The sequence below is a fragment of the Terrapene carolina genome, unplaced genomic scaffold (assembly GCF_002925995.2).
Source record: "Terrapene carolina triunguis isolate 2854851 unplaced genomic scaffold, T_m_triunguis-2.0 Scaffold84, whole genome shotgun sequence".
Taxonomy (NCBI): domain Eukaryota; kingdom Metazoa; phylum Chordata; order Testudines; family Emydidae; genus Terrapene; species Terrapene triunguis.
The window spans coordinates 13,339,537-13,366,621 of NW_020664435.1; the positions used below are offsets into that span (position 1 = coordinate 13,339,537).

At 41.2% G+C, this 27,085-nt stretch overlaps 1 protein-coding gene across 1 annotated transcript in view; it reads left to right on the top strand.

Annotated features, from left to right (window-relative positions):
• CPVL (carboxypeptidase vitellogenic like) overlaps positions 1-27,085 on the top strand; it is a 56,032-nt gene that overhangs the window by 13,679 nt on the left and 15,268 nt on the right. The window contains exons 6-7 of the mRNA XM_026649409.1: positions 2,828-2,923; positions 4,201-4,374. Coding sequence (XP_026505194.1) covers positions 2,828-2,923; positions 4,201-4,374 — 270 coding nt within the window. The remainder of the gene's footprint in view (positions 1-2,827; positions 2,924-4,200; positions 4,375-27,085) is intronic.

Consider the following 27,085-nt stretch of genomic DNA (forward strand, 5'->3'; position numbering starts at 1 on the left):
TTAAAGATGAACACCCACAGCTCCCTTGATTTCAGTGGGAGGGATTGTTAAGCACTTCTGAAAGTAAACAACCCTTCTATTTTGTCAATAGGGCCAGGATTTCACCTCTAGGCCTGGTCTACACTAACCCCCCAAGTCGAACTAAGGTACGCAACTTCAGCTACGTGAATAACGTAGCTGAAGTCGACATACCTTAGTTCGAACTTACCGCGGTTCAGACGCGGTCCACACGCGGCAGGCAGGCTCCCCGTTGACTCCGCGGTACTCCTCTCGCCGAGCTGGAGTACCGCAGTTGACGGCGAACACTTCCTGGTTTGACTTATCGCATCCAGACCAGACGCGATAAGTCGAACCCAGAACTTCGATCCCCAGCCGCTGAACTAGCGGCTGGATGTAGACCAGCCCCTAGACACTAAAGACCTGGTCCTATGAGGTTCTGCATACCATCCATTTCCATTGTGGGATAAAGGGTCATGTATATTTTGTATTCATGCCATGATACAGATGAACTAAATATGTTGAATAACAGGGTGTCACATAAGCATGTGTATTTGTCATAGGGAAAATAAACTTTGACAATAGCTTTTGTAACCTTGCAGTAAAAAGTTATTAGGCCACGAAGCTGATTTACACCAGCTGGGTATCCGGCCCATTAATTTTCGTCTCAGTGGAAATGAAGAAACATGTCAACTCCCAAAGTGAAAGAAGAGATTTAACCTATCCACTTCAATATGTTTGAAACATTTCTGCATATTCCACTTGCATATTGTATCTATACAAGTTACTACAACCGTTACTACAGTTGCTTTCAGAGTACCAGTACCTGTTTGTTCAGGGCAGATGTTTGTTATAAACACATCTCATGAATATATATTTGAGCCTGTTGCTGCTGGCTGCCATCTTAAATGACCTTATTTGTGACACTAGTAATTTGGGAGAAATGTGAGATGTTGTAAACTGGTTTTGAGCCTGTCTTTGATTGTTGAAACAAGCTTTAACTTTGATCTTTTAAAAATGAGTGAGCATGAAGGACTGGCTGTGGGAGCAAAAGTGAAGGACTGAACATTTTGTAAAAGATGTAATGATAAATATGTTTACAGTACATTACTAGAATAAATTAAACTTCCACCCAACTTGAATTTTTGAGAAGGAAAAATACAAAAGTTAAATGACAAAATGGCACATTTCAAAGAAATGCATTTCTTAAGGATAACTTTCAGTTGGTACAGATTTCAAACCTGATTTTTTAAAAAAAACCTTCCAAAGTCAAGAATAATTTTGCTTCTGTAGTGTATCCTTCATGCAAACAGTAATTCAGCACTTATGGTTAACTCTTGTTTGATAAAATATTAAAATGAATTTGAATTCAAAGCTTATGACAGTTAGTCAGTATGACATGACAATTATTTTTATAACAAAGCAGAGGGATGCCAACATGATTTATAAATTAATAGTTCAAATTCATTTCTGTTGGAGTGGGGCAGGAGTTCTTGTTCTGCACATGTGAATCTTGCCTTAGTTTCTTTACATTTGTGTACATTAAAGTTTCCACTTCAGGGAGTCAGTGGTGGTGGCTGAGGGTTGGGCAGAGTGGTCTCTGAACTATCATGGGTCTAGCTTCAATAATCTCTCTCTCTCTCTCTCTCAAGCATATGTAGTTGCCTTTATTACATGAACTATTTAACTCTTCAGTATATTCTTCTAAGACAGAAAATAGCTTTACTTTGCATAAGAATGCATATTGAAGTGGTTAAACCTTTTATTAAAAGGATCAAGCTATGTATTAAAGGTCTTTCTATGGATTTTTAATGGGAGTTAGAACAAGCCTCAAGAATAATGTGGTAAGGATCCGGATTGCAAAATTCCTAGGGTTCTAATTTCTTTTTTTTAGCTAATGGGACTAAACTGGTTTTTAGACAAAAGATCTTATTTTATTCAAAGTTCTTGTCATATCTTTTTAATTTTGATAATATCACAGAGTTAATAATAAAGCTCCTTAAGCTTCAAAACCTAAAGACCCTTTCCAATCAACCCACCATCCCACCCACCATTGAGTGACTAGATGGGCAACAGACTCAAATTGTTGAATCAAGGTAAGGGGCAAATTCCAAATCAGAAGGCCTCTTTGAGAACGCTCTGACCGTGGGCACATAAATCAGGGGCAATTGGTCTGAAGATTCCAGCCGCTCAAAGTGGTAAAGCCATAAAGAGCTTAATATTTCAAGGAAACACCTTGAATTGTACCCAGAAACCATCTGGAAGCCAGTGCTGTCTGTGGAGGATAAATGTATGACACACTAAATGAGAAAGTATAATGCATCTGTCCCAGCATGAGATTTGAGTGGTTTTCAGACGTAACCCATATTCCAATCTGAAATCATCGATAGCAAACTAAAAGTAAAACTGATGTTTAGAAGCCATAAATAAATGTACAAGTAATCATAAATAGAGACAGACAAGCCCATGCACTGTATAAATAGCAGTGTATTCTTTTTCATCATCAAATGGATAACCTTTGGACTTCCCTTTGCAATACACATAGACAAAAGTGTAGACTGTAAAGATATTTAGATTATTTAGGGACAAATTTAGATTCATGAACCATGAAACTATATTTCTGAAATTGACTGAAAAAGATTCTGTTCTCTTATAATTGTGGCTTTAACATTGGAAACTTAAATAGGTTTCTAATATTAATACATGGAATGAAATTCATATTTAAACTTCATTAAGAACATGACATAAAGAGCAAGTTTAATCAAGAAGCAGTTTTGATTTTGTGTTTTGTACTTTAAATACATATGTTTATCTTGGTGTCTCCCTCCAGATATTTGATACTCTATTGAATGGTGATGAATCAAATTCTTCCTACACTCAGAATGTTACAGGATGTAGCAACTACTTTAACTTTTTGCAGTGCCAGGTAAACTTACTATTGCAATAACCAGAAGCCCCAAAACAAAAGAAATTTACTGTCTAACATAAGCAAATGTCTTATTCTGTATGTCAGGGTTAGGAAATTGCCTGAATGTAGTAAAGGTGTGTTTAAATGTAATTTAGTGCCTAAGCACACGCTTAGCTCAAAGTATGAGTTGTCCCACTGACTTCAAAGAAAATATTCACATGCTTAAAGTTAAGCACTTAAATACTTTAACCTGAGTAAGGCCTTGATCAGCTAAACACTTGGTCTGTAAGCCATCTTTTGTAGAATGCACTTTGCAGTGTTAGAGAACTGCCATGTATTTCACAATTTCAAGCCCGATCATGTTTGGTAATAGAACATGATCTCTGATGGGAGTTGAATTCCTTTCCATATACAGCAGAAATAGAACAGTATGGCATCTAAAATATCTGGTAATAAGTCAGTTTAGACCTCCCCCTCAGTTTTCTCTTTATGCTCAAGAAGAGGCGGGGGGGGGGGCTTCCCCTTTATTGTAGCTTATTTTAGAGTATCAGTGGACTCACTGGCTAATGTCTTGAATAAACAAGAGTTGGCAGGGGTCAGGGGTTTTGATCTTGATGTATGTGGTCACACTGCTGAAAATTGCTAGTCAGTTTCTCGGCATTTCAGATATTCAGACTTGATACTGTACTTGAATTGATATACCCGTGAAGATGGTTAGTTTCAAGATTGTGGGAAGAAGTTGATGCTCGGAATGGAACTATCCAAGAAAGGAGAAAACTATAATTCTCTCTTGTGCATGCTGGTTTTGGTACAATGTGAGATGCTTGCATGCAAAAATATTTTATGGAAATGGCCAGTTCAGGGCATAATGCAATACAGTCCCCCAAAAGCCTGGTAACTACTTTTTTTTAAAGGCATGGGATTTCTGAACGTTCCATGTAGCTTACTGTAGTAAAGCCGTGAGATATGACTATGGCTGTGCTATTTCAGCCATAACAATTTCATAGCCTTGAAAAATCTCTTGGTTCTCTCCTGTGTTCTGTAAGAAAGTGAAAGGGGGGGAGGGAGGGAAGTAAGGTGTTCCCTCATCTGAAACGAATACAATCAACCATGTCAAATTACTTCAGTAGTTCAAAGTTAAAATTGAAATTGTGGCATCAGTAAACACGTTCCTCCTTTATGTGGCACTTTGCATGATCGGATGCAGAGCCACTGAGGTGTAAACTGAGAAATGTGTGCATACAATTTTGTTTGTTTAATGCAGCTTTCCCCACCCAAATTTTTCCTTGTAACAGGAGCCTGCTGACCAGGAATATTTTGGAATGTTTTTATCACTCTCAGAAGTGAGGAAAGCTATCCATGTAGGAAATCTTACCTTCCATGATGGGTCTACAGTTGAGAAGCATTTGCTTGAAGATGTGATGAAGACAATAAAGCCATGGTTGGCTGTAATTATGGATAATTACAGGGTAAGAAAGTAATAGCTTCTAACTTCCTAATCTGGAGGTATATCTTCACTACACAATTAACCCAGGCTCTTACCCCTAACCTGCTCCGGTGTGTGCACACAAACCTCGGACCTGAGTTTGGTGCTTTCAGCCCAGGCTAACTGGTCCATCCTGGGGTCTAAGCTAAAGCTCAGGTGCTATTATCACTTCAGACTGTAACCCACCCACTTTGCAGGCAGGATGTAGTCTATCTAGTGCTGGTAGCCCATTGGAAGAATCAAAAATAGCTTGGTATCAGGAATGAATAGATGAAAGTTGTAGCAGTAAATTTTTGGTAAACAAGATTGTGTCTTGGTAGTTGTTCAACTATCTGAGCTCTGACATGGCTGAATTGTCATAAAGTGAGCAATAATGCACCTAGAAATACAGTTGGGGGTTAACACATCATAATTTATTGTGGGGGATATGTGAAGAAAAAAGAATGCCATGTGGTACTTGTAGTGATGGGAATGGGGCCAGCTGGTCTTTAACAGAGCATAATAACATAAAGATTAAGAGCTACATACCTGGTGTTTTCCCACTGGACGCTTGGAATTGTATCAAGAATGCACACAACCATTATTTGTAGCACCCACTCTATTCTTAGTTACACCATTATCATTTTTCTTTTGACAACGTGGCATTAACTAATAATCTGATTTGAAAAAAAAATTAAAATCAAGCTTTTAATGCTCTGTCTAGCCTATTGAAAAGTCGAGGGCCCAGATCATCCATTATGGCTGAGGGGGATGGCCCAGTGCAGTTTGGGAGAGGTCAGAGTGAAAAGGTGGCCTGTATGTTCCTCAGTCCTGGGCGAGTCCTGTACTGGGTTCAGTCCTCTGGCCTAATATATCAGATTTGAAGGCTGCTTTGAAGTTGCACTGGCTGCCAGCAGCCCCAAGGGCGCAATATGGCAGCCAGGGATCAGCGTTGCAGAGGCGAGCTCCGGCCCCATTTGCGATGTTGGGAGCAAAACAGCTTCATGACATCCCAGGAGCTGGGCCAAGATTCTTAAATGTAGCTGTGATGCCAAGGGATGTGAGCTCAGAAAAAAGTGCAGATTTCTTGTTATGAAACTACAGTAGTCATTTTCCTCAACTCAGTCGTCTGAGGTAAGAAGCACTCGTTACAAAACTTGTGAGTTTATTTCACTTTTTAAATCTCTCCTCTTCTGAAAGTTTGTCATGTCTAATTTATTTTGCTCATCTGTGGCTCTCTTTTTTTTGCTATATATCTCTTGGGAACTTAACACAGTATTCAAAGTATACAATTGATTATATAATGATTTCAATACTTTCTATCTCATTCTTTATATAATATATACTTTATTTACCTGTTTGACAATTGCTGTCCATTTAGCAGATATTTTCATTGAGTTGTCCACAGTAATACCCAACAGGTGTTAGTAGTTACAACTAATTTAGAACCTAGCACAATATGCTTTATTTTCCATTTGTCAAAACTGAATTTCACCTGTTGTTAATGCTGCCTGGTTGCCTAGTTGTGTGTGTTCTCTCTGAAGTTCCTCAATTTTCTCCAGTCTCAACTAAGTAATAATTTTGTATCCTTGGGGAAATTTTGCCACCTCACTCTTCATCCCTCTTCTGGATCACTAATGCGTAGATTCAGCACTGTTTCCTTTATCTGTCTCTGGGGTGCTCCACTATGATTTTTTTCCATACTGAAAACAGGCGGTTCATTCTTACTCCTTGTTTTCTACCTCTCGGCCAGTTTTTTATACATTACAGTACTTTTATCATTCATTAGCTCCTTAGCTATTTGCTCTTCAAATTCCTTCTTTCTCTCTTAATTCCCATCTTCTGTTTTTCCTGCCATGTCTTGTTCTTTCACTTGGCCTGAATTTCTATTTTCTGAAGGATACCTGTGTGTCTCAACTAACCTTCAGTTTGCCATTAAACCAAACCTAGAGTTGTTTGCTTCCTTTTTTGTTTAGTTGTATGCCTACCTCCTGTAACTCTTTTGCAGAAGCAGCACTTGTGGTTACATAACTGATCTTACATTTCTTAAGCAAAACAAAATGATCCGTTGCATAAGAACTACTCAACAGGAAGAGCAGGACAGGCAAAACTGGTGGGAAAAGTGCAGTTTTAGTGGGTGGGGAATGTGGAGGTCAGGAGCTAGGGAAACTACCCAGTATGTTCTGGCTGCTTTGTGCTTCTCTAGACTGGGGTGCAGGACCCAGAGTTTACTGGTAAATCAGACCGTGAAAGTTACAATTCAAGGAGAAAAAGGTTGTAATGTTCATGCTACATACCTTTAAATAATTAAATAGCACATTGTAGCATCTTCTTTAGGATTCTACATATATGAAATATTTAATTCTAAAAACAGGAATTCCCACAAAAATTACATTAAATTGGAGTTAAGGTTGTGAATATATCAGTAATTTCAGTTAAAATTTTATAGTGATATAATTATACAAGAAACAAGTATTACAAACAATGAAATTCAGAGTTCAGGTTCAACTTAAAAGAAATTATGTATTTTCATATCTTAACATAAAAGTACTCAAACAACTTTAACTCTGCCCTATAGGGACACTGGGAGGGAAATAGCCAATAAAAACTAAAAAAAAATCTGTCTTTTTAAAAAATCAGTTTAATCTGTGAATAAGAACACTAAAAGATAACACTAATTGTATGCTTATTGCATGGCATCAAAACAGGGCAGAGTTAAGGTTGTTGAAGTGTGATATTCTTTTAGAAAATGAGATGCCAGAGGATCTCTGCAGAAGTCTGGAGTATTAGCAATGTACATATTTCTTTACTACGTAGGAATGCAACATGATTACAGTAATGTACAAAAGGTTTTCTGGGGAAAAATCCATTCGATATAATTCTTGCTTCAGAAGGACTACTGGAATTACTGGTAAAAAGTGGAGAGAAAGCAAAGTGAGTGATTCTAAATGGGCACTTTTTCTGCATACTATATTCTTGCTGGAACACCAGATGGGTAATTTCTGTCAACATATTTATTTTGATAGATTGCTATTACAAGAGGGGTAGTTCAAATGCATTGGGAAGGCTCTTGGCTAGAACAGCTTACAGCTCAGACTAGTAAAGAAGAATGGGTCCTCATGGGAAGCAGAACCTCATAAATCTCTTGCTGTTTCCTCTTTTCAGATTCTTCTCAGATATTTAGTATGTTCCAGAAGACTGAAAAAGGTTTTAACTGCTGTTTCCTATTTTTTACCGAAGACAAAGGCTGCAAAATCTTATCTAAAATATTTTCACTACTTGCAAACTGGACAAGCGTTGGATTTGTGTGTGCGCACACATGCTTGTCTATGCATTTGGGTTTTTGGCTCTAATTCCCCACACTGCTTCCAAATAGTGGGATTTTATCAAGCTGCCTTGCTTTAATTTGGGTAACCTTTTCCCCCTCTTGCAGCTGCCTAAGAACTTTACTGAAATGTTTACAGACTTCTATCAAGCTTTTGCCAGAAGATGTTTTATCTTGTCACTTTTAAGGAAATATTATACCAACAGGTTCAGACAGCAAGTAAAACACGGCACATGTGCAGCTTGGCCATCTTTCAGTACTCTCCTATAACATTGGCTCTATTGTTCTTTATGAAACCAGGGAAAGACCTCAGGAACTAACGCATGCATATTTGGTCTTCAAGATGTTGGCTGCTGTTTTCTTAATTGAAATAAGAGATGCACTGTACACTCTATTTTTCAAAACCCTATCACTGGATGAGATGGAAGTTTCTTAGAGTGACTTTCATTTAGTGAATTGTCCTGTTAAGCAAGATTTTGAAGATTACACTGGTACCACTTGTTGATATTGGCAGAGGAGTAGGATAATCAAGACACAGTGTAGCACGGTTGCTATGTTGCATAAGAGGCAAATCATGCTTGTCTCATGGTGTCGCAATGGCTGTGAATCATCTGAACCCGGTATTTGTGTGGCAAAGAATTATGGTGGGCTACTTTTGGCTCTCTGGTCTCTTGGCAAACTGTCTTTTTGCCTGTTGCAGCAGCTATTTGGGAAGGATTAGCTATTATGGTTACTGGCACTTCATTCGCTGGTCTTCACTTTCCATCTTGATTTATGCAATTGGGACATCAGGTGGCTGTTGAAATCATTTGTCATATTTGGATGTTGTCCACCATTCTCTTAATAGAGCCATTTTGCCGAGGATGCAGTGCTTATGAGTGCACTTGAGTACAGATGTGCAAATAAATAGGAATAAAGTAAATACTTAACTTTCATTTTGGTGACTATGTAGCTCTGGGAAGCTGTTGTACTACAAGGAGGGAAATATGAATGAAAAAGGTCAAAGTTTAGTAGTAGTAATCTTAAATGTCAGAATCTACATATGCCCCCATCCCGTTGCATAACGAATTGCACTGCAGAAAGCTTCTGTAAAAGATCTGTGTCCCCTCTCCAGGAAAGGACTACTGCATCTACATAATAACAATTTCATCCATTGGTCTGAAAGCACTTGCAAAGGTGGGCAAGCATTATTGTCCTCAATTTGCAGTTGAGGAAACAAAGCAGAGATGTCGTGACATGCCCAAGGTCCTGCGGCTACTCAGTGGTAGAATAATAAATAGAATGCAGCTTTACTGAATTCCAGTTTGGTGCCTCATCCACTGGGCCATGCTGCTTCCATTACTTTGTGTTCATATGAAAAATTATATTGAAAGGAACACTTAAAGCTCAGGAAATGCCAAAACTAAGGCTGCGTACATGGTCTTAGTTCTACCTCATGTGCATGACTATGTTCTTTAATTGCACAATATCATTCATTACACATTCTGCTCTACAGAGGGCTTAGATGTGGTCAGTTGAACAGCAGCATAAATTCATATTTATCCTGTGGTAACTGCAAATAGAATATGGCCAAAAATAAAGCACAGGTCTGCATGACTCCTATCCTGCTGTGCATTGTCCAGTCTGTGCACTGCATGAGGCTGGGGGTCTGCAGGAGGCAACTGTATGTAACCATACAAGTATAGACTATCGTAATTCATATATCCAAGGAGGCAGAATTAAGATTCTGTGGGCAACATTAACTTGGCTTACTTCAGAGAGCAGTAGTAATCCAGTAGTGCCTCTCATCCAAGAATCTCATAGCCCCTCGTAAACGTTAACTACTCCTTATTTCAGTGGTGGTGGTTTTTCCCCACTTTCAGATTGGGTGTGGGATGCAGAGAGATTGTGACTTGGAGATTGTGACATGGAAGGCTGTGGCAAGACAGATTAAAGATTCTCTCTCTCTTCCCCTCCCCACTCCGATCTCTTGATTCCCAGGCTTGTGCTTTAACCAGAATACTTTTTTCTTGATGTTTGTGAATGCTACAAATATCATTTTTCCAGTGCTGCGGTTTGCTTTCTTTCAAGGTTCATGCTTCCGGTTTGTATGAGACATTTTTAAATAGGTGTTCTTTGTAGATGCACCTTTCTCATCATCCAAACTTTATTTGCTGTGACTGCTGATTGTTGGATGCCCTAGATATTGAAATCCACTTATGGTGGCTACTTAGAAGATTCTCTTTTCAGCAGATGAACTCATCCATCTAATAAACTAGATTATCATGAACTGAATACTGTTGAGGCTAGAGTGGAAAATGGTGCTTGCTCTAATTGGAGCTAAGATTACTATGAAACCATAGGCATTTCCTGTTGCCAAGATATTGTGTTGGTCCCTGAAAACTTTGTAGGCCAGTGTTGGAATGTTGTTGATCACCTCTGAAGAGTTACATTAGAGAGGTTAACTTGCCTTGGGGTTAGGGCTTAGTATTGCAGTGTTTAAGAGTTCATCTAGTCAGGAAATTGTGGCTTTAAAGTTACATAGCCCTGTCACTTATCGTTACACAGCTCATTAAATCACAGCTAATTGCATCTTCACTCTTCCCCAGTATTCAAGTCTTAATGTTTCTCTGCCTAATTAGCACATTGAAAGTTTAAAATCCATACCATTGTGCTTATTTTACTTGCTTATTCTACACTAAACCATAAAATTTGGATGTCAAACTTGTTCTGATTAAAGGAAAACTGCACTCAGCTTATTCAGTTCAGTAGCCTGAAAGTTCACGAGGTAAATGCTTATCACTTAATTATTAATCTGAAGTGTATTTGAAATTGGAGTTTTTTGAGGCCACTATGCACTACTTCAGTTTGCTAAACATTTGCCTCTTTATCCTTTTTGCTACCTGTTGCAGTTCTCACTCTCTCGTGAATACATTGTCTATTTAGACTGTAAGTTCTTTGGTGCAGGAACATTATCTCTAAATCACCTATCATTGTTTTGGCACCATATCAATATACTGGAAACAGTCAAGCTATGTCTCTCTTGTGACAATGGAAGAGACATTTCAGATGTATACGATAAAACCATATGGGTAATTGATCTAAATGGGAATTCACTTTGAGGATCACATCCATATAGTTCATTAGAATCCCAAAAGTAATCTTCCAAATCCAAAAAGGTCTTTTGCCAACTCCTGAACTCAAAAGCACACTGTAATACATAATGTGTTCAGTTTAAAAGAATAGCATCTAACTTGGACTTTCAATAGAGCTATTTTATTACGTACAAGGATCGCAGAGTAAAAGCAAAGAATAATTGAGTTGATCATAATTACATGTTTATTTGCTACAGCAACAGTATATGAACCAGAATGTGCCAGCATTTTATTTTGTTTAATTTATTGTAGTGAGGGCTTTTTAAGATGTGAATTACGCCACACTTACTTTTGTCCTAGCTTGAAGTCTTAGCATCTGCTTTCCTTTTAAGGAAATAAATATCTTTTAGTCATGTCTGAATGAGAATGAAGCAGATAAAAGTATCCTTCTTACTCTCCCTCATACATCCTTTTAAATTGACAGTATTTTTTAAATATAAAAACCATTAGATTTGAAAAAACAGACACAGATCTGCTATACAAATTTTCTTAGGAATTAATTTAGTCTGGACACTTGGAATTGCAATTTGCACTTAAATTGCAGAACTGCTGTCTTTTGGCCCTAGGGGTTACAGAACTTTTTCTGCTTTTCAATAACCATTATTCAAATTTGATCTACAAGACCCAAAACTTCTTTTTAAATGAATTTCCATTTGGTACATTTCTTAGCTGAACTTGGTCTCCTAGTTATGTAATCTTGCAATTTTCTTTGAAAGAATAAGTGCACATTTGTAGTGTGTTTTATTTCATATTTTTTTTTACTAAATGTTGCTACTGGTTAAACTAGATAAATTGTGTTCAGAATATCCTGCCTACCAAATAGCTATCTTTTAAACCACTCTTTGTGCTCAGATAAAGTATTCTAGATCAGTGCTAGGGGAATTAACATACAATTACAGCTCAAACCAAATAAGCAATAGACAGATTTAAAAAAATTGCAGTTAGAGAGCATGCATAAGGCAATTCAGACTTGTTGAATTAAGTTTCTGACGAGGATCGTATTTGGTATGAATTTAGAATAATTTAGAATAATTCCTGTGAAGTCAAATAATCTGATGCAGTTTAAACTCTGGTTGAGCCATATAATTTGGGATGGTCATTGGGTTCAGGTGAAGCAGACAAAAATTGAGAATCTACCTTCAAGCAGGATGAGGAGTTCACTAGAGAGAGAGAGAGCTATCAGTCCATAGCAGTTTACATCCATTCCCTTAAGATTTAACCTGGTTGGATGTTTTTGGAGCTCAGTATTTTATGGCTATATTCTGGGTAATGAAAAACATGGAGGCTGTGGGAGCAAGAAGTAAGCTAATTTGGAAGATAGAAAACTCAGTAGAGTTTGAGCATATTATAAAAATCTACTAGATGCCAGAGGCTGACCACTAGGCTAGTACTTTTATTTTAGCTTTCCCTTAAACTACCCACGGATTGAATCTCTAATAGAGTACGGCAATTAGCACATGCAAGTTGGTGATGCCAGTTGTTGATGGCTGGATAGGAATTGTTGATTGTCCCAAGATGATCTTGGTACAGTTCTTCCTGCTGAGGTCTTGGACCCTTGGAACACTCTTCCCATGGGATCTGTTGTAGTGCATCACTGGCTTCTTGCGAGGCAGAAATGAAGGCATTTTAAAATTATTCCTGTGTTTTGTTATCCTGATTTGTATTGTAGGTGTACTGGGAGTGGTGTTTTTTTTTTTTATTTTCCACTTGGGATTTATTTCAGTGGATTGTTTTATCTGGCAAACTTTTGTAAATTTACAAAATGTTTCAAAAATTAAAATGTCTAATTATTGTTCCCTGTGGTATATCGCCTCAGAAGCTGGAGATGTTTCTGAGTCCTGGCTGGGGGTGAGTTGAGTCAAACTTGCATCTGTTTAAGGAAGGCCGTATTTTTTCCCTTGTAAAATCTTGTTCACGTGACTATCTTATTATTCAAAAGAATAAATTCGGCTTCTGTTGACTGGCCATAAAGTGTGGTTATATGATATTTGTCTGTTTATTAATTCTTCTATCTCAAATGTTAACGAATTAGACTCATAATACCCTAGTGAGATAGGTATTATCTGCATCTGCATGGGAAAACGAAGGTTCAAAGAAGTTAAACGATCTTGGGCAACGTCACACAGAGAGTCCCAGGAGAGCTCTGAATGTTTTCCTGATCTACATAAGACTTGCCTAGTCAAAATCAGACCACTGCTGTAGCATTCTTGTTCTGATATAGAACAAGATACAGTTTTGTGAAGTCTGATCCTAGATCTCCTGCTCAGTATTGTGAATAGTACTTGCATGACAGTTCTATTTTTAACATCTAGTCACTTAGTACTCGAGACAGACATGAAGTATCATTATCTAGCCATCAGCAAAACAAATGAGACTTCTATATTACATCTGGAATGAATCAGGCTGTGTTCCAAAATCCTAGGGAAAAGCTAAGATAGCTTCATTTGGCTGTTTTGTACTGTAGCTCTGTTGAAGCCCTTTTCCCTTCCTCTGTTGATTGATGGTGAGGAATTGTATTCCTGTGTAGCTTTGCACAGGAATACAAATGTTCTGCTCTGTTTTTGCAGTTAATCACAGATTAGTTGTTAATTTGCATTAATTTATCAGGTACTAGAGGTCAAAAAGCATCTTTCAGACCTATTTATTTCATTGCTTGTTATAATCCTCAACAAAAGGAGGCGTGGAGTGGAGAGAGGACCATTTAACATAATGAGGGAGAAGAATGATAATCTTTCGGAGACCCATTATTTTATAAGACTAAAATGTTCTTTTTGGACCCATTTTGTAATGCTTGTATTGGTGGGGTCCCATCATGGTTCCATGTTTACTTATTGAGCATTCTGCAGCTGATTACTGTTAGGCCTTGCTTTGTGAATGGAAAATCTGAAGATGTTGCCTCTTCCTTGCATTAATTATTTTACCCCAAAAAAACAGTTAACTCCTGTGACAGCTTGGGGATATGTCTGGGTCAAACTATGAACTCCATATTGTTTGGATGAACCTTTTTTTTTTTTTTTTTCTTTTTTCCCCAGGGGCTCTGCTTTGTACTGTAACCTCCTTTATGGATTAGAGCATCCATTTTGTAACAGGCTTAATACCTAAGTGGAAAGACTGTCTGAGAACCTATGGCAGAGCCACCATAGATGTTAATGACTCTCCCCGATTGGAATAATGCATTTTCTACTGGTAGGGCCATTGACTTTGAATGATTCTACACAGAACCAACCACCTTTTAAAACAGTGTCTTTCCCCATTTTGCTCATGTGCTTCAGATGGGGAGTTATGGGCTCCTGCCTGCCTCTCCCTTGCCTGCTTGTACTGCCAGAGCCAGCAGCAACTGCTGTCTGCTGCCCCCGGGTCCTAGCGTCCCCCATCCCACTAATGGGAAGACAGGCTGCCCTTACCCCGCCCTTCCACCCTAGCCCCGAGCCTCTCCAACGCCCCAAACCCCTCAGCCCCAGCCCTCATCCCCCTGCACCCTAATCCTCTGCCCCAGCCCTGAGCCTCCTCCTGCATCATGAACCCCTCATCCTCAGCCCCAACCAGAGCCCTCATTCCCCCACATCCTAATCCTCTGCCCCAGCCCTGAACCCGCATCCCCCCACACCCTAATCCTCTGCCCCAGCCCTGAGCCCCCTCCTGCATCATGAACCCCTCATCCCGAGTCCCAGCCAGAGCCCTCATCCCCCCACACCGTAATCCTCTGCTCCATCCCTGAGCCCCCTCCTGCGTCATGAACCCCTCATCCTCAGACCCACAGCCCTCACCCCTGTACCCCTTCTATCCCCAAACTCCCTCCCAAACCCCCTCCCCCCTTCCCACACCCCCCCTCCTGCCCTCAAACTCCCTCCCAAAGCCTGCACCCCCTCCCTTTGCACCACCTCCCACCCCCAAACTCCATCCCAGAGCCTGCACCCCTCACCCCCTCCTGCACACCCACCCCCTGCCCCAGCCTGGAGCCTGCACCCAGCACCCAAACTCTATGCCAGAGCCTGCACCCTGCACCCCTCCTGCACCCTAATCCCCAGCCCAGGACCTGAACCCCAGACCTCCTCCCCCCATCCAACCCCCCTCCCAGAGCCTTAGGCAGGTGGGGGGGGGGGTTCTGGGCACCACCAAAATTTCTACAACCCTGCCACCCATGCGAGTGGATAAGGGTCAGGGCAGTCAGGAGACAAGAAACAGGGGGGGTTGGGGTTCTGAGGGGGGCAGTCAGGGGGTGGGAAGTGGGAGGGAGTGGATGGGGGCGGGGTGGGGCTTCCCCCCCCCCAGTGTCCTCTTTTTTGATTGTGGAAATATGGTAACCCTAATTCAGAGAAGAGCCATAAGAATGATTATGGTGTCTGTGGTAAAGAAATTCCTATCTAAGCCTATGTTCTTTGTTTTCCTGCCACATTGTTCCTGAAGTGTTGACCTATAAACTAGAGCTTCGATGGCCTCATAGACACATTTCTCCAGAGTCCAAGTAACTGGGGGCTCAAGAGGGCTGAGATGCTGGTTCCAAGGTCTAAAGTGGCTGGACTTCAGGGTCCTGTCAAACATGGAGTCTGCACCTGTGTGTGTGCCTGAGAGATATAGACCTAGGAACAACGACCAGTCACTATCTGAACATAGTGGGGTTTAGAAGTATGTGGGATCCCACAGTTGGGTCCACTCACAATAGACTGGTGTCTCTCCAGAGACGACCCACATTTAATTTTTCTTATGTGCTGTCAGGGAGAAAGAACATACTTTCAAGATTGCCTTCTTCTCTCCTTCCTATGCCCTACCTTCCCCCATCTATTACTACACTCCTTCCAAAGCTGGTCATTCTTAATATGTTGGCTATAGAGGGGCAGGAAAGGTTGAGTGAAAGGATGTGCTCTTGCCCCTCTCAGTAGTGGGAATGAAGAACTAGCTCAAGACTGTTTACACTGCTTCTACTATTTGATTAGTTTTGGACACTGTAACGGGGCATTCTGTCCCCCAAGGTTAGTTGTGGTCTGGGTCCAGCCAGGCCTATTCCAAGGTTCTCTCCCCTTAGGAATAGACATTCTGGGACTTGTGCATCTCTAGAAGGATCATGTAACCAAGTTGGAAGTGACACCAGGTGGGAATCAGAGGGGAGAGAGGTAGACAATAATCCTGTGTGACAGGACCCCAGTGTAGAAGGCAAGCCATAGTAGTATGTAGTTAGTAGTATAGCCAGCATGGAGCAGGAAGTGCTGGGCATATCTCTGTGGTAGGCTAGAGTGAGAGTCTAGGAGAGCTGAGAAGCATTTGGTTGGGAGGAGCTCCAGGCGCTATTGCCAGTTCCAAAGGTTCAAAAATGATGAGTCAGATCCCATAAAATCATGAGACTATTTTATAGAAAAGATTATATTGTGGTTTTCATCTGTCTTTTGATTTTTGAATTCCCCTTACCGTGTGCATGTGTGACAATTAGTGTTGTTAACACTCACACAGTTATCAATGCAGTTAATTCTGCTCAGTCCCCCATCAGTTCTGACCTCCCAGCCTCACCTCTATTCTTCCTGCAGCTGCAGGGCATCTTCACGCTCCCCCTTGCGCCTTCCCTGGCCAGGTGTTGCAGGGATGGGGGGAGAGAAGTGAAGGGAGTAGAGCTGCCTGGGGCTGCTTTAAAGCTTCTGCTCCCTTTCCCCTCCCCTCATGTGACAATGATGTCTGCTCCTGAGGAGAAAGGAGTGAGCTTTGCCTGCTTCTTTCAGCAGCCTTGATTAGCTGCTCTTCCCCAGGAGGCAGGGTAGTGGGGAAGGCAGCCAGTCAGAGGAGACTTTCCCCGAGGTAAAGCTGAAATTTGTGAGAGAGGGGATGCTTCTTGCATCTGGCCCCATCGCTGGCCGAAATCCTGTGATTCCTGAAGAAATCATGAGAGTTGGCAATACTGCGAAGGGGCCAAGTAGGAGGCCTGGGTTGGAGCTCCATTAAGGGAGCTGGAGAAACAGCCAGGAGAGACAGAGCGAGCTTTGTGGCCTGCATCATCAGGACAAAGGAACTGATGGGAGATTGGGCATGGCCAAGGAACAAATGAACCCAGGCATGGCTAATGATAGTTATGGAGAGAAAGGTACTACAGGCACCCTGCATCAGTACAGTAACTTACGAACTATACTGAGCTTCATGGGAAGGGGAAGGTTATTTTTCCCTGGAGAATGGGGAAGACAGACCTCCAGGAGTGGTCTGAGACCCAGCAAAAGAAGCTGGGTGGAAGTGTTACCCTGGATTTGAGAGGTGCGTGTACCCCCAGAATGTGATCAAGCCAATTGCAACCATATTATGTGCATTTAGCCACCATGAATTAATGAAATAGAACACCACAAAGTTCAGGGTTAATTTGGAGACAGGCTTTTAGAAGCAAGATCATATTTAGGTGGCAGTTTCAGCTATCAGAATGGGAGGAGGGGACAGACAAGTAAACAACTGAGACTGAAAACCTTGGTGGTTGGAAAACCTTGAATCTAGACAACTCTGATATTAAAAGTTTATTGAAAGTTAGAAAAGTGATTATCCAGTAGGGGGTCATTATGACCTATGTGTTTTGTAGAAGTTAGTTATAAAAGATTAGTTAATAGGGTGTACTTTGGAGCAGTCCTCTGAAGCCAACTTGAGAGAAGTTTTTCCTGACACATTTTCTCCCCAGTGGGTGAGCAACTGGCCACTGTTAATTACTCAGTACTGTTCCAGATGTTAGGTAAATATCTGGGATGTTCTAAGCCTGTTGCTTATGTCTGTGTGTGCTTAAATCTAATAAACTGCAGTGTTAGATAAGAGCACGCTTATTTGCATTAATCTTATCAGACGGAATTGCTGTGTTCCTATTGATTTATTCCTGACACTGCCTGAAGTGAAATAGTTAAGTTACCCCTTCTGAAAACCCAGGTAACAGAAGGACTGTGTGTGTTTTATTTGGATTTTGTTCCAATCTAGAAGGGGTGGACTTTTGTGTTAGACTGCAGAGTCAAAGTCCCACAGCAGCTTACAAGCCTGAGGGAAAATTCAGCTGATGTGCCCGATGCCAGATCAGTTAAACCACTTTTACAGCCACTACTTGAAGCTTTTTCCTTCTTTTATTGCCATTCTTTATGTATAAACTTTAAAATGTTAAAGGTGTTTCACAGCAACCTTGCTCATTACTTTTAGAGAGACAATAACCCCCTGATGTGCAACAGACTGTAACTGTACGTTTCCTGGGACTGTACATTTCCCTTTAAACTTGTCACTCTGTTCTGGAATTCTATTTTGTTTTCCTGTCATTGGGCAACAATTCGGAGACAGGTTCTTTCTTCCAGTTAGTTAAGCCATTATGACGTCCCACTCCACACATTTGGTGCAATTGTGCATCTTATTTTAACTATCAATACATTAGCTAAAACCTTAAAACCTTACTCTGAAAAGGATAGGCACAAATTTAACTGCTCAAAAGTATCTACAAATATTGTGGGGTGTTTTTTGAAATTCTGTGAGAACACAGCCTATTTATTTGATTAAAAAGTCTTAACTGTGGAGTTCTGTTTTGTGTGGGAGTTCCCTCCATTTAAGAGAGTCTTGTATGAAAACCTCTTTCTTCCTCTTTGAAAATATTGTTCCAGGTCAGGAGAGAACATTGTGAATGGAGCTGTAAATACTTAAATCAACTTGTGTTTAAAATAAAAGATGGGGGTTTTTTATGTACATTAGAGAAAGCAATCACACTGCAGCACTCTTGCATAACTTTCATGAGACTGGTATTACTCAATATTACTTTTCATAGTTAGGACACTGCCTCTGTATCAGTTTGTACATCCAAATATAAGCAGAAAATGAGCTTTGATTGTACTATTTTTACTGATTGATTGATCATGTTTATTACGGTAGTGCCTAAGGGCCAACCAAGAACAGGGCCCATTGTGCTAGGCACTGCACAAACACAGAGTAGTCCCTGCCCCAAACAGCTGATAATCTAAATGGACAAGACAGACGCAGGGTGGGGAACTAGGGATAACACACAAGCAGAATGAACTACATGATGGTGGCAAATGGCATGTTAATGCCATGATTTTATTTTTATTGATGGATTTACTTAGGAGCAGCTAAGTTAAATGGAAAGAAAAGGGAAGGGAGAGGGGACAGTGAAGGGTGGGGGGGTCTGGGAGACAGAGCAGGGGAGAAGAGGGTAAGGAGTAGGTATGGAATGAAGCTGCGATTGAGGGACTATGAAGGGAGAGGGGGTTGTGAGGATCGGAGCAAAAAGCCAACCAGCAGGGCAGAGAAAGTCCAGTCAAAACTGTAGAAGGAGAAAAAGGGTTGGGGGAATTATTTGTTTTGCTTCTTTCTGTTTTTCTTGAACTAGCTTATTTGTTAACATAAGGAGCATGAGATGCCCTGTGGTTTGTTGTATAGAGCCCGGGACTGGGTACCAAGACACTTGTATTCTCTTGTTCCTCTCTCTTGCACAAGATTGCTCAGCAGGTCTGTGTTGGTTTTCCCTCCTACCCTTCCCTGTGCCTCTGTTTTCCCTCCCACCCTTTGGCTGTCTCGTCTATTCAGATTGTAAGTTCTTTGTGGCAGGGGCTGACTTTTACTAGCCCTACCATAATACAAATAACAAATGTCCCTCCGTTTCTGTGATTCTTCAGACAATAGAGGACTTTCACTCTCTTCATAGGTTTTTGTTTTCCGTTAGTCTTCAAATGCCTCTGAGGAACTGGTAATGTGTGGTGTGTATCTACATTCACAGGCAGCTGAATTTCTTCTTGTCCAGAGAAGAAATAGGAGTGTACTCTGCCTAGTTACTCACATGAAGGGGCATTGGCAGCAGATAATGTGGAGACAGCTGGATTTAGGGCTTCAGAAGCATGGGCATGATTATACCAAATTCTCTAGAGTAGACTGATCTTGGCTCTCTTTCCCCAAACCAGTGGAGAGCAGCAGGAGTATTGGGAAAGTGATCTTTGTTTTTCTAGAGCAGGGGTGGGCAAACTACGGCCTGGGGGCCGCATCCGGCCCTCCAGATGTTTTAATCCGGCCCTCAAGCTCCTGCTGGGGAGCGGGGTCCGGGGCGTGCCCTACTCTGTGTGGCTCCCGGAAGCAGCAGCATGTCTGTCCTCTGGCTCCTACGTGTAGAGTCAGCCAGGGGGCTTCGTATGCCGCCCCCATCCCAAGCGCCTGTGGACAGGGCAGCATGCAGAGCCGCCTGGCTGCGCCTCCACAAAGGAGCCGGAGGGGGGACGTGCCGCTGCTTCTGGGAGCTGCTTGAAGTAAGCGCCGCCCAGAGCCTGCACCCTTGACACCCTCCTGCGCCCCAACCCCCTGCCCCAGCCCTGATCCCCCTCCTGCCCTCTGAACTCCTCGGTCCCAGCCTGGAGCACCCTCCTGCACCCTCAACCCCGCACCCCCAGCCCAGAGCCCCCTCCCGCACCCCGAACGCCTCATTTCTGGCCCCATCCCAGAGCCTGCACCCCCAGCCGGAGCCCACACCCCAACCCCCAATTTCGTGAGCATTCGTAGCCCGCCATACAATTTTCATACCCAGATGTGGCCCTCTGGCCAAAAAGTTGGCCCACCCCTGTTCTAGAGGAAGCATAAGCAGAGCTTGTAGCCCATGGCTTCTCTCAGGAGACACTGCATCCAGTCTTCCTTAGATGGAGCTACTGTAAGGTGGTTGCATAACTGGTTGGAAAATCGTTCCCAGAGAGTAGTAATCAGTGGTTCACAGTCATGCTGGAAGGGCATAACAAGTGGGCCCCGCAGGGATCGGTTCTGGGTCCGGTTCTGTTCAATATCTTCATTATCTGTAGATAATGGCATACAGAATACACTTATATTGTTTGCGGACGATACCAAGCTGGGAGGGGTTGCAAGTGCTTTGGAGGATAGGATTAAAATACAAAATGATCTGGACAAAGTGGAGAAATGGTCTGAAGTAAATAGGATGAAATTCAATAAGGGAAATGCAAAGTACTCCACTTAAGAAGGAACAATCAGTTGCACACATACAAAATGGGAAATGACTGCCTAGGAAGGAATACCGCGGAAAGGGATCTGGGGGTCATTGTGGATCACAAGCTAAATATGAGTCAACAGTGTAACGCTGTTGCAAAACAAAGCAAACCACCTGGAGGCTTGATGGAAGGGGGAAGCCTTATTTACAGCTAATTTTTATCCATCATGCTCATTTCACTAGAAGAAGGTGCAAAATGGTTTTCCCATCCCACAAAAATTTTAGACCTTGAAAAATTTTCCCATCCTAAATTGGGATGAAAAGTTGAAATCTCAGATTTTCAGTTTATGAAAATCTAAAACAACAATTTTGGTTTTGCCAATCAAAAGGTTTCATTTCAATAATTAAAACATGTTTTATTTAGATTTTGACCATTTAATTTTTTTAATTTGTAATAGTATTAGCTAAAATTTTGAAATGAAGTTGTTTTGAACTAGAAAAATGAATTTTTTTTCATTTTAAAAATGTGAAAATGAGATGTTTCAAAAACTTCTAAATGTTGTCAACATTTTCGAGTTGAGAAATTCATCAAAACGAACCCTTTCTCATGAAAAGTTTCAGTTTCAACAAAAAAGTGTCAAAAAACTCCTACCGACTACTTCTACTACAGAAGGAAGCAGTAGTCTAAAAGTAACCAAAAAGTATTGCAAATGACTTAGTGTATTCACTATATGTAGTAGTTTTCCATCGCAACTTGTTAAAAGTAGGCTATGATGACTCAGGTTCCTGGATTTTACAACCCAGTGTATTGAGAATCTGCTTCTTCTGCAGTGCAACTACAGAAAGTATGAGGTGAATGAAAAGTACAATCAGTGTAGGGTGCCCTGACAGCAAATGTGAAAAATCGGGACGGGGGGGATGGGGTGTAATAGGAGCCTAAATCGGGACTGTCCCTATAAAATCGGGACATCTGGTTACCCTAAATCAATGGGACTGGCTTTGTCTTAGCTTTTGTTTGTTCATGATCAGTCAAAATCTAAGCTATAAAAACTAATTTATCTAAATGCAGTTTGCTGTTACTTCTTGAAAGCTAATTTAGAGTAACTTGTGTCCTTGGTGTCTTCTTTGGCTTCAACTTAATTCTGTAAGGAAGGATTTTTGGAACATTTGCTTATACAATTCGACAAAATTCAACATTGTATGAAGGCAAACAACCATAATGCACCAAATTGCACAAAGCAGAAACTACTACATGTTACGATAGCTGTGAGTTAGGATTCTCCAGTAGTCGAATGAATAAGTATGCAGCACTTCCTTGCAGATGTTTCGCTAACTTGACATCTATTGACATCTATTCACCATTTTGGTTGGTGAATATGAACGTGTTCAAAATGGAGATAGATAGCAGCCAATTGGGATCATTCCACAGCCTGAAACAGCTTAGGCTGCTGTTGAATCATTTCCCCAAACAGGAAACCACAAAATATTAGAGAGTAAGGTCACTAGATCATTGGGAAAGGAGCACAAGTTTGTCTGCAAAGTATTATGATGTCCTGTAAATAGGACAAGCTATGGCAATGGAACTAGTTTAAAAAAACAAAGAAAATAAGACTGATTTGCAAAGCACAACTTTCTCTGCATTCAACAGTGAGCTTGAAACAACTTCCAGCTGTTTCGATAACTTTGTAATTGGGAGTATTCAGGAAGATGTGACTTGTATTCATGGTTTGGCCAATTACCTGCCTCCTTCTCAAGTAGGGTTGCCAACTTTGGTTAGACAAATTCCTGGAGATTTCATCACATGCCATAATCTTTAATTCCTGGAGACACCAGGACAGTCCTGGAGGGTTGGTAGCCCTATCCCCAAGGCTAAAAATTAGAAGGAAATATAATGTTTTTCTGTTGCCAACCATGTTTAGAATTGAGACGAAATCATGCCTTTCAGTTTTGATGACTAAACTGCTATTTATTCCAGTGGTTAAGAAGTTTTAAAATGTCATTGCATATGTTTAAAGAAGATAAAGCTGTATATTGTTGGAAGGTACAGATTACATTTTCTGCAATTTTACAGTCTAAAATTTAGTCTGTCGTTTTATTCAAGGTAAAATCACTCAGTGAAGGTTTTCTATCACCCTCATTTTTAAAGTAAGTGAAAAATGTATACTGGCAAGGGCCCTCTCCCTTCCCCTAATCTCTGTCCTGCACTTTATGGAGAGCACTGTACAAAGTTAATACAGCCTTAATGGATAATCCTAGCCTTCTGTGTATGGGCGGTGGGTGGCCCCCCCCCCCCTTCGGGGAGGCTAGACCCATGGCCCCGCCGCTTCTGCATAAGGCCCCGTCTCCTGCAGCCAGAGCCGTGAGGCCACTGCAACTGGAGAAGCCCCAGGCCAGCTGGAACCCTGAGGCTAGGTCTACACTACAGCGGGGGGTTGACCTAAGATACGCAACTTCAGCTACGTGAATAGCATAGCTGAAGTGGCGTATTTTAGGTCGACTTACCTGGCTGTGAGGATGGCGGCAAGTCGACCGCTGCCGCGCCGCCGTCGACTCCGCTACCGCCTCTTGCCGCGGTGGATTTCCGGAGTCGACGGTAGAGCCATCAGGGATCGATTTTATCGCGTCTTCACTAGATGCGGTAAGTCGATCCCCGATAGACCGATTGCTACCCGCCGGATCGGCGGGTAGTGAAGACATAGCCTGAGACACCTTTCCCCTCCCCATTCCCCACCCCGCGCTGCCAGAGGAACCCTGGGCTGGCCTCAGTCCTGAGCCGGCCCCATCTGGCCGGCCGACCTGAGCCCTGGCCCGAGCACCGGCTCTGAGCAGCCCTGGCTCTGGCTGGCCCGCGGCCGTGGCTCCTATTATACCTGCCACCCATGCTCCTGTGGATCCCCAAGGTGTACACCATCAAGCATTCAAAATATCATGATTGGTTTAAAAATCATGAGACTTTCTAAAACAAAATAAACTCATCGTTCTTTTTATTTGCCTCTTGTGTCTGAGCCTTTAAAATTCATTTTCAAGCTTTTCTTTGCAAACATGAGGCTAGGAACTTTTTTAAATGGATGCTGTGATTCTCATGATTCCAGGAGCTGGTGCTTTAAGAAAAAAATCTGAATATTGTGACACTGGATCCTCCAGTAGTTTGGGAGCCAAACCATTCACTTTTCTGCTTGGGTGAGGACAAATGCTGCATTTCCTCTCTACTACACCCACCAATGGAACAACTTTGGGGAAAACTTTGTGAGGGGATCCAAACAGTTTTCTCTTCCTCTAAAGAGAGGATCACGGGCCTTTGACTAGACATTTCTTCCTTGATTCTGTGGCCACAGAGTAAGTTTCTACTGCAAAAGTCTGGAATAAATCTCACTTGCTTCAGCTAGCCAAACTCCTAGATGTATTTAACATTGCACTCTGACTGATGCCAGGTACTTAATCTGAACATGTCTTCAATCAGCCTTTATTTCTGTAAACTATGGAAGACTATCTTGAGTTCTTGCCAGTCTGCCTCACAGCTGACTTTCACATGGAGGACTTTAATGGACTCTCAACATTCTCTACAAAGACAAACTCACTAGACGTTATATGCCCTAAACAGCTAGCGATGCAGGAAAAATTGTAAGGCTGAGATGGGGCAGGGCCATAGTGTTGGATCTGGCATATCTCTACCACCATTAAAATGTCTTCTGAATTTTTCATATGGGAAGCTGATGGAGTTTCTGTGGCTCAACACCTAACTATCTAGCCTAGTACCTGTTTGTGTAATCGGGCCCAATTTACTGGGACTAATAATCACTGGTAACCAATTCCAAGAAACATAAGGAAAGAGCAAAAGGAGAAATTATAATAACGTTTTAGAGGAGTGAAATTGCGGTAAAAAGCAAGCATTTAAAAAGCAAGCTATAACCTCCTATGAATTAAGTGTCATTAGTTACAGAGAAAAGTTTTTCTCCTCTGTGGTTTTGCCTCAGCATCACTTGTATTGATTGCTCTTTAATCTGGTTTCCACCGTAACATTAGAAAGAGATTGTGTTTCTCTTGGGGGAAAAAATCATAAGCAATCTTACTATATTAGGGACTACACATAAAAGTAGCAATTAGTCTTCCCTTTCTCGCAAGTTATTTCTTTATATAGAGTAACTTGGCATTTCTCAGTGATTCTTCTAGTCATTTTAAGTAATGATTTGTACTCAATCTAAAGACTTGGTATTTGTACTACAAAAGTTCATTTTGCTGGCTTTTTTATGTAGATAAAGCTATATAAACTTTATTTCTCTCCTAGAAGTAGATTTGTCAGTAGCAAGCAATGGGACAAGTTAATGCTAGTTTAGACTGTGTGTAACTTCTGTGTTAAAATACTCTTTTTGTGGAATTTCTATAGAAGATTTACCAGAGTTGTTTAAAGCATAATCTTGTCTGTATAATACTGTTCTGTGTTCTAGCCTATACTCGGAAGCACAACACAGATATAATTGTTTCCATACTGTTTAATATAACAGCTGCAGAAGATTTTGCAGTGGCCATGAGGAATCAAGGTCTTTGAGGCAAAGCTCCTTTATATAAACAATGCAATTATTTTATTTAACTAGTTTGGATGAGCCTTATAAAAAAAGCTTTTAACTTCACCAAAATTTTTGGTAACAAGGAATAAATAGCACACAGGAAATGTGTTCATATGCTCGACATACAAAGGTCTTTGTTAGTTTGAGCACTACCAGACTGCTGTTAGATGCTGATTGATACAAAATGTAAATACTACTTAAATATGGGATTTATAAAGAAACCCTACTAAGGAGTGAGGAAACTTTTTTTTTTTTTATTAAATGCGGATAATACACCTTTCCTAAAGTAATGTGCACATTTAATTTGAGGATTCAACCAATTTTCTTTACTCTGGCAAGTGGGAAAGTAAAAAGCCTGGAACCTCTCTGTCACAGTTCAGAGCAACTGTACCTTAATTCCCCTGTATGGTACGGCAAGAGCACCTATTTCCAGGCTTCCAGCTCCCTTGGCCATCACCTTTCTTTGATGGAGACACGCATCTCTTTCCCTTCTGACTCCAGCCTGAACTGTTCCCTGACTTTACTGTATTATTGCCAACAAAACACAGGGTGTCTAAGCAGGCTTCTCTTGCCTTCTCTTCAGAGAGTAATAACAGAAGAATTGCAACAGTTATAAGCTACCACACAGCTCTTTCTGTGCAAGCTTATTTATTCTTAGGGTAAAAGTGTTGTAGATAAAACATTAAAAACAATAAAAGAGCCCACATGCATTCTCAGAAGCTTACTTGAGGTCACCCCAATTCCGACATGGGCTCTGGAAGGTGGTTAGTCCTTCAGACCCCACAAAGGAGGTCTCTTCTATGGTCATAAGTTCATAACAGCCTCAGCTTAGAACTAGCACACAGTCCTATGGGGTGTCAGTAGGCCAAGTCCTTCCAACCTTTCCCTCCATGGACCAAAGGTCCTGTCGATTTGCTGGGTCAGGAAGAAGGCTCTGAGTCAGCTTAAACTCAGGGTATTTTTTCAAAAGTCCTTTCTTGTCTGTTGGTCCCTGGAGAATCAAGATTAGGTCATTGAACTGTCCTCTGATAACCCGTGATCAGCAGACAAATGGTCCCCCACCTCAGAGCAAAGCTTCAAAAGTTGTTTGTATCTGGAGGTTTGCAATCCAGTTCTCCCCAGTACTTCCTAGGAATTCCACTTTACGTATTTTCCCAAAAGATCAACCATTGTTCAGCATAGTCTTTTTAAGTTCACATTATCTCCCGGAGATTGCATTAATCCTTCCTTCTCCTAAAGAAGTCCCACAATGGTACAAAAACATTTACATTTCAATACAATGGACCACAGAGGTATTAAATGTAATTAAATAAGGTTTAATTTAATTCCATAAGGTTTGCCTGGGATATTGTCATGTGTGTGTCAACCTCCCCCACCAAAAAAACTTTGCCCCATCAGAGAGTCTCAGAAGACATCCACTGGCTTGAACACCTACCTATGTGTAGTTTGTTGCTGTGTGGTTAGTAGTGCTCCCATCATGATTCACTTTCTGCATATGCTCAGGCCCAGTGTCAAAGAGTTAATGGCATTTATTAATATGTCAAACTTTTTATGTAAGCAGTATTTTTAAGGAAACACTAAATCTTAGACTAAACATATTTTTAACTAAGTTCTCATCCTGATTTTATTTATATACCACTATATTTATGTACCTTACTTTGTATTATATGAAGTCAAATCATTTTTTGCTATTCTTGTGAAAATGATACCTTTTTGCCTGAACAGAGGTGTTAAGTGCATCAGACAAATGTCTGATGTGGTCATTCTTGATC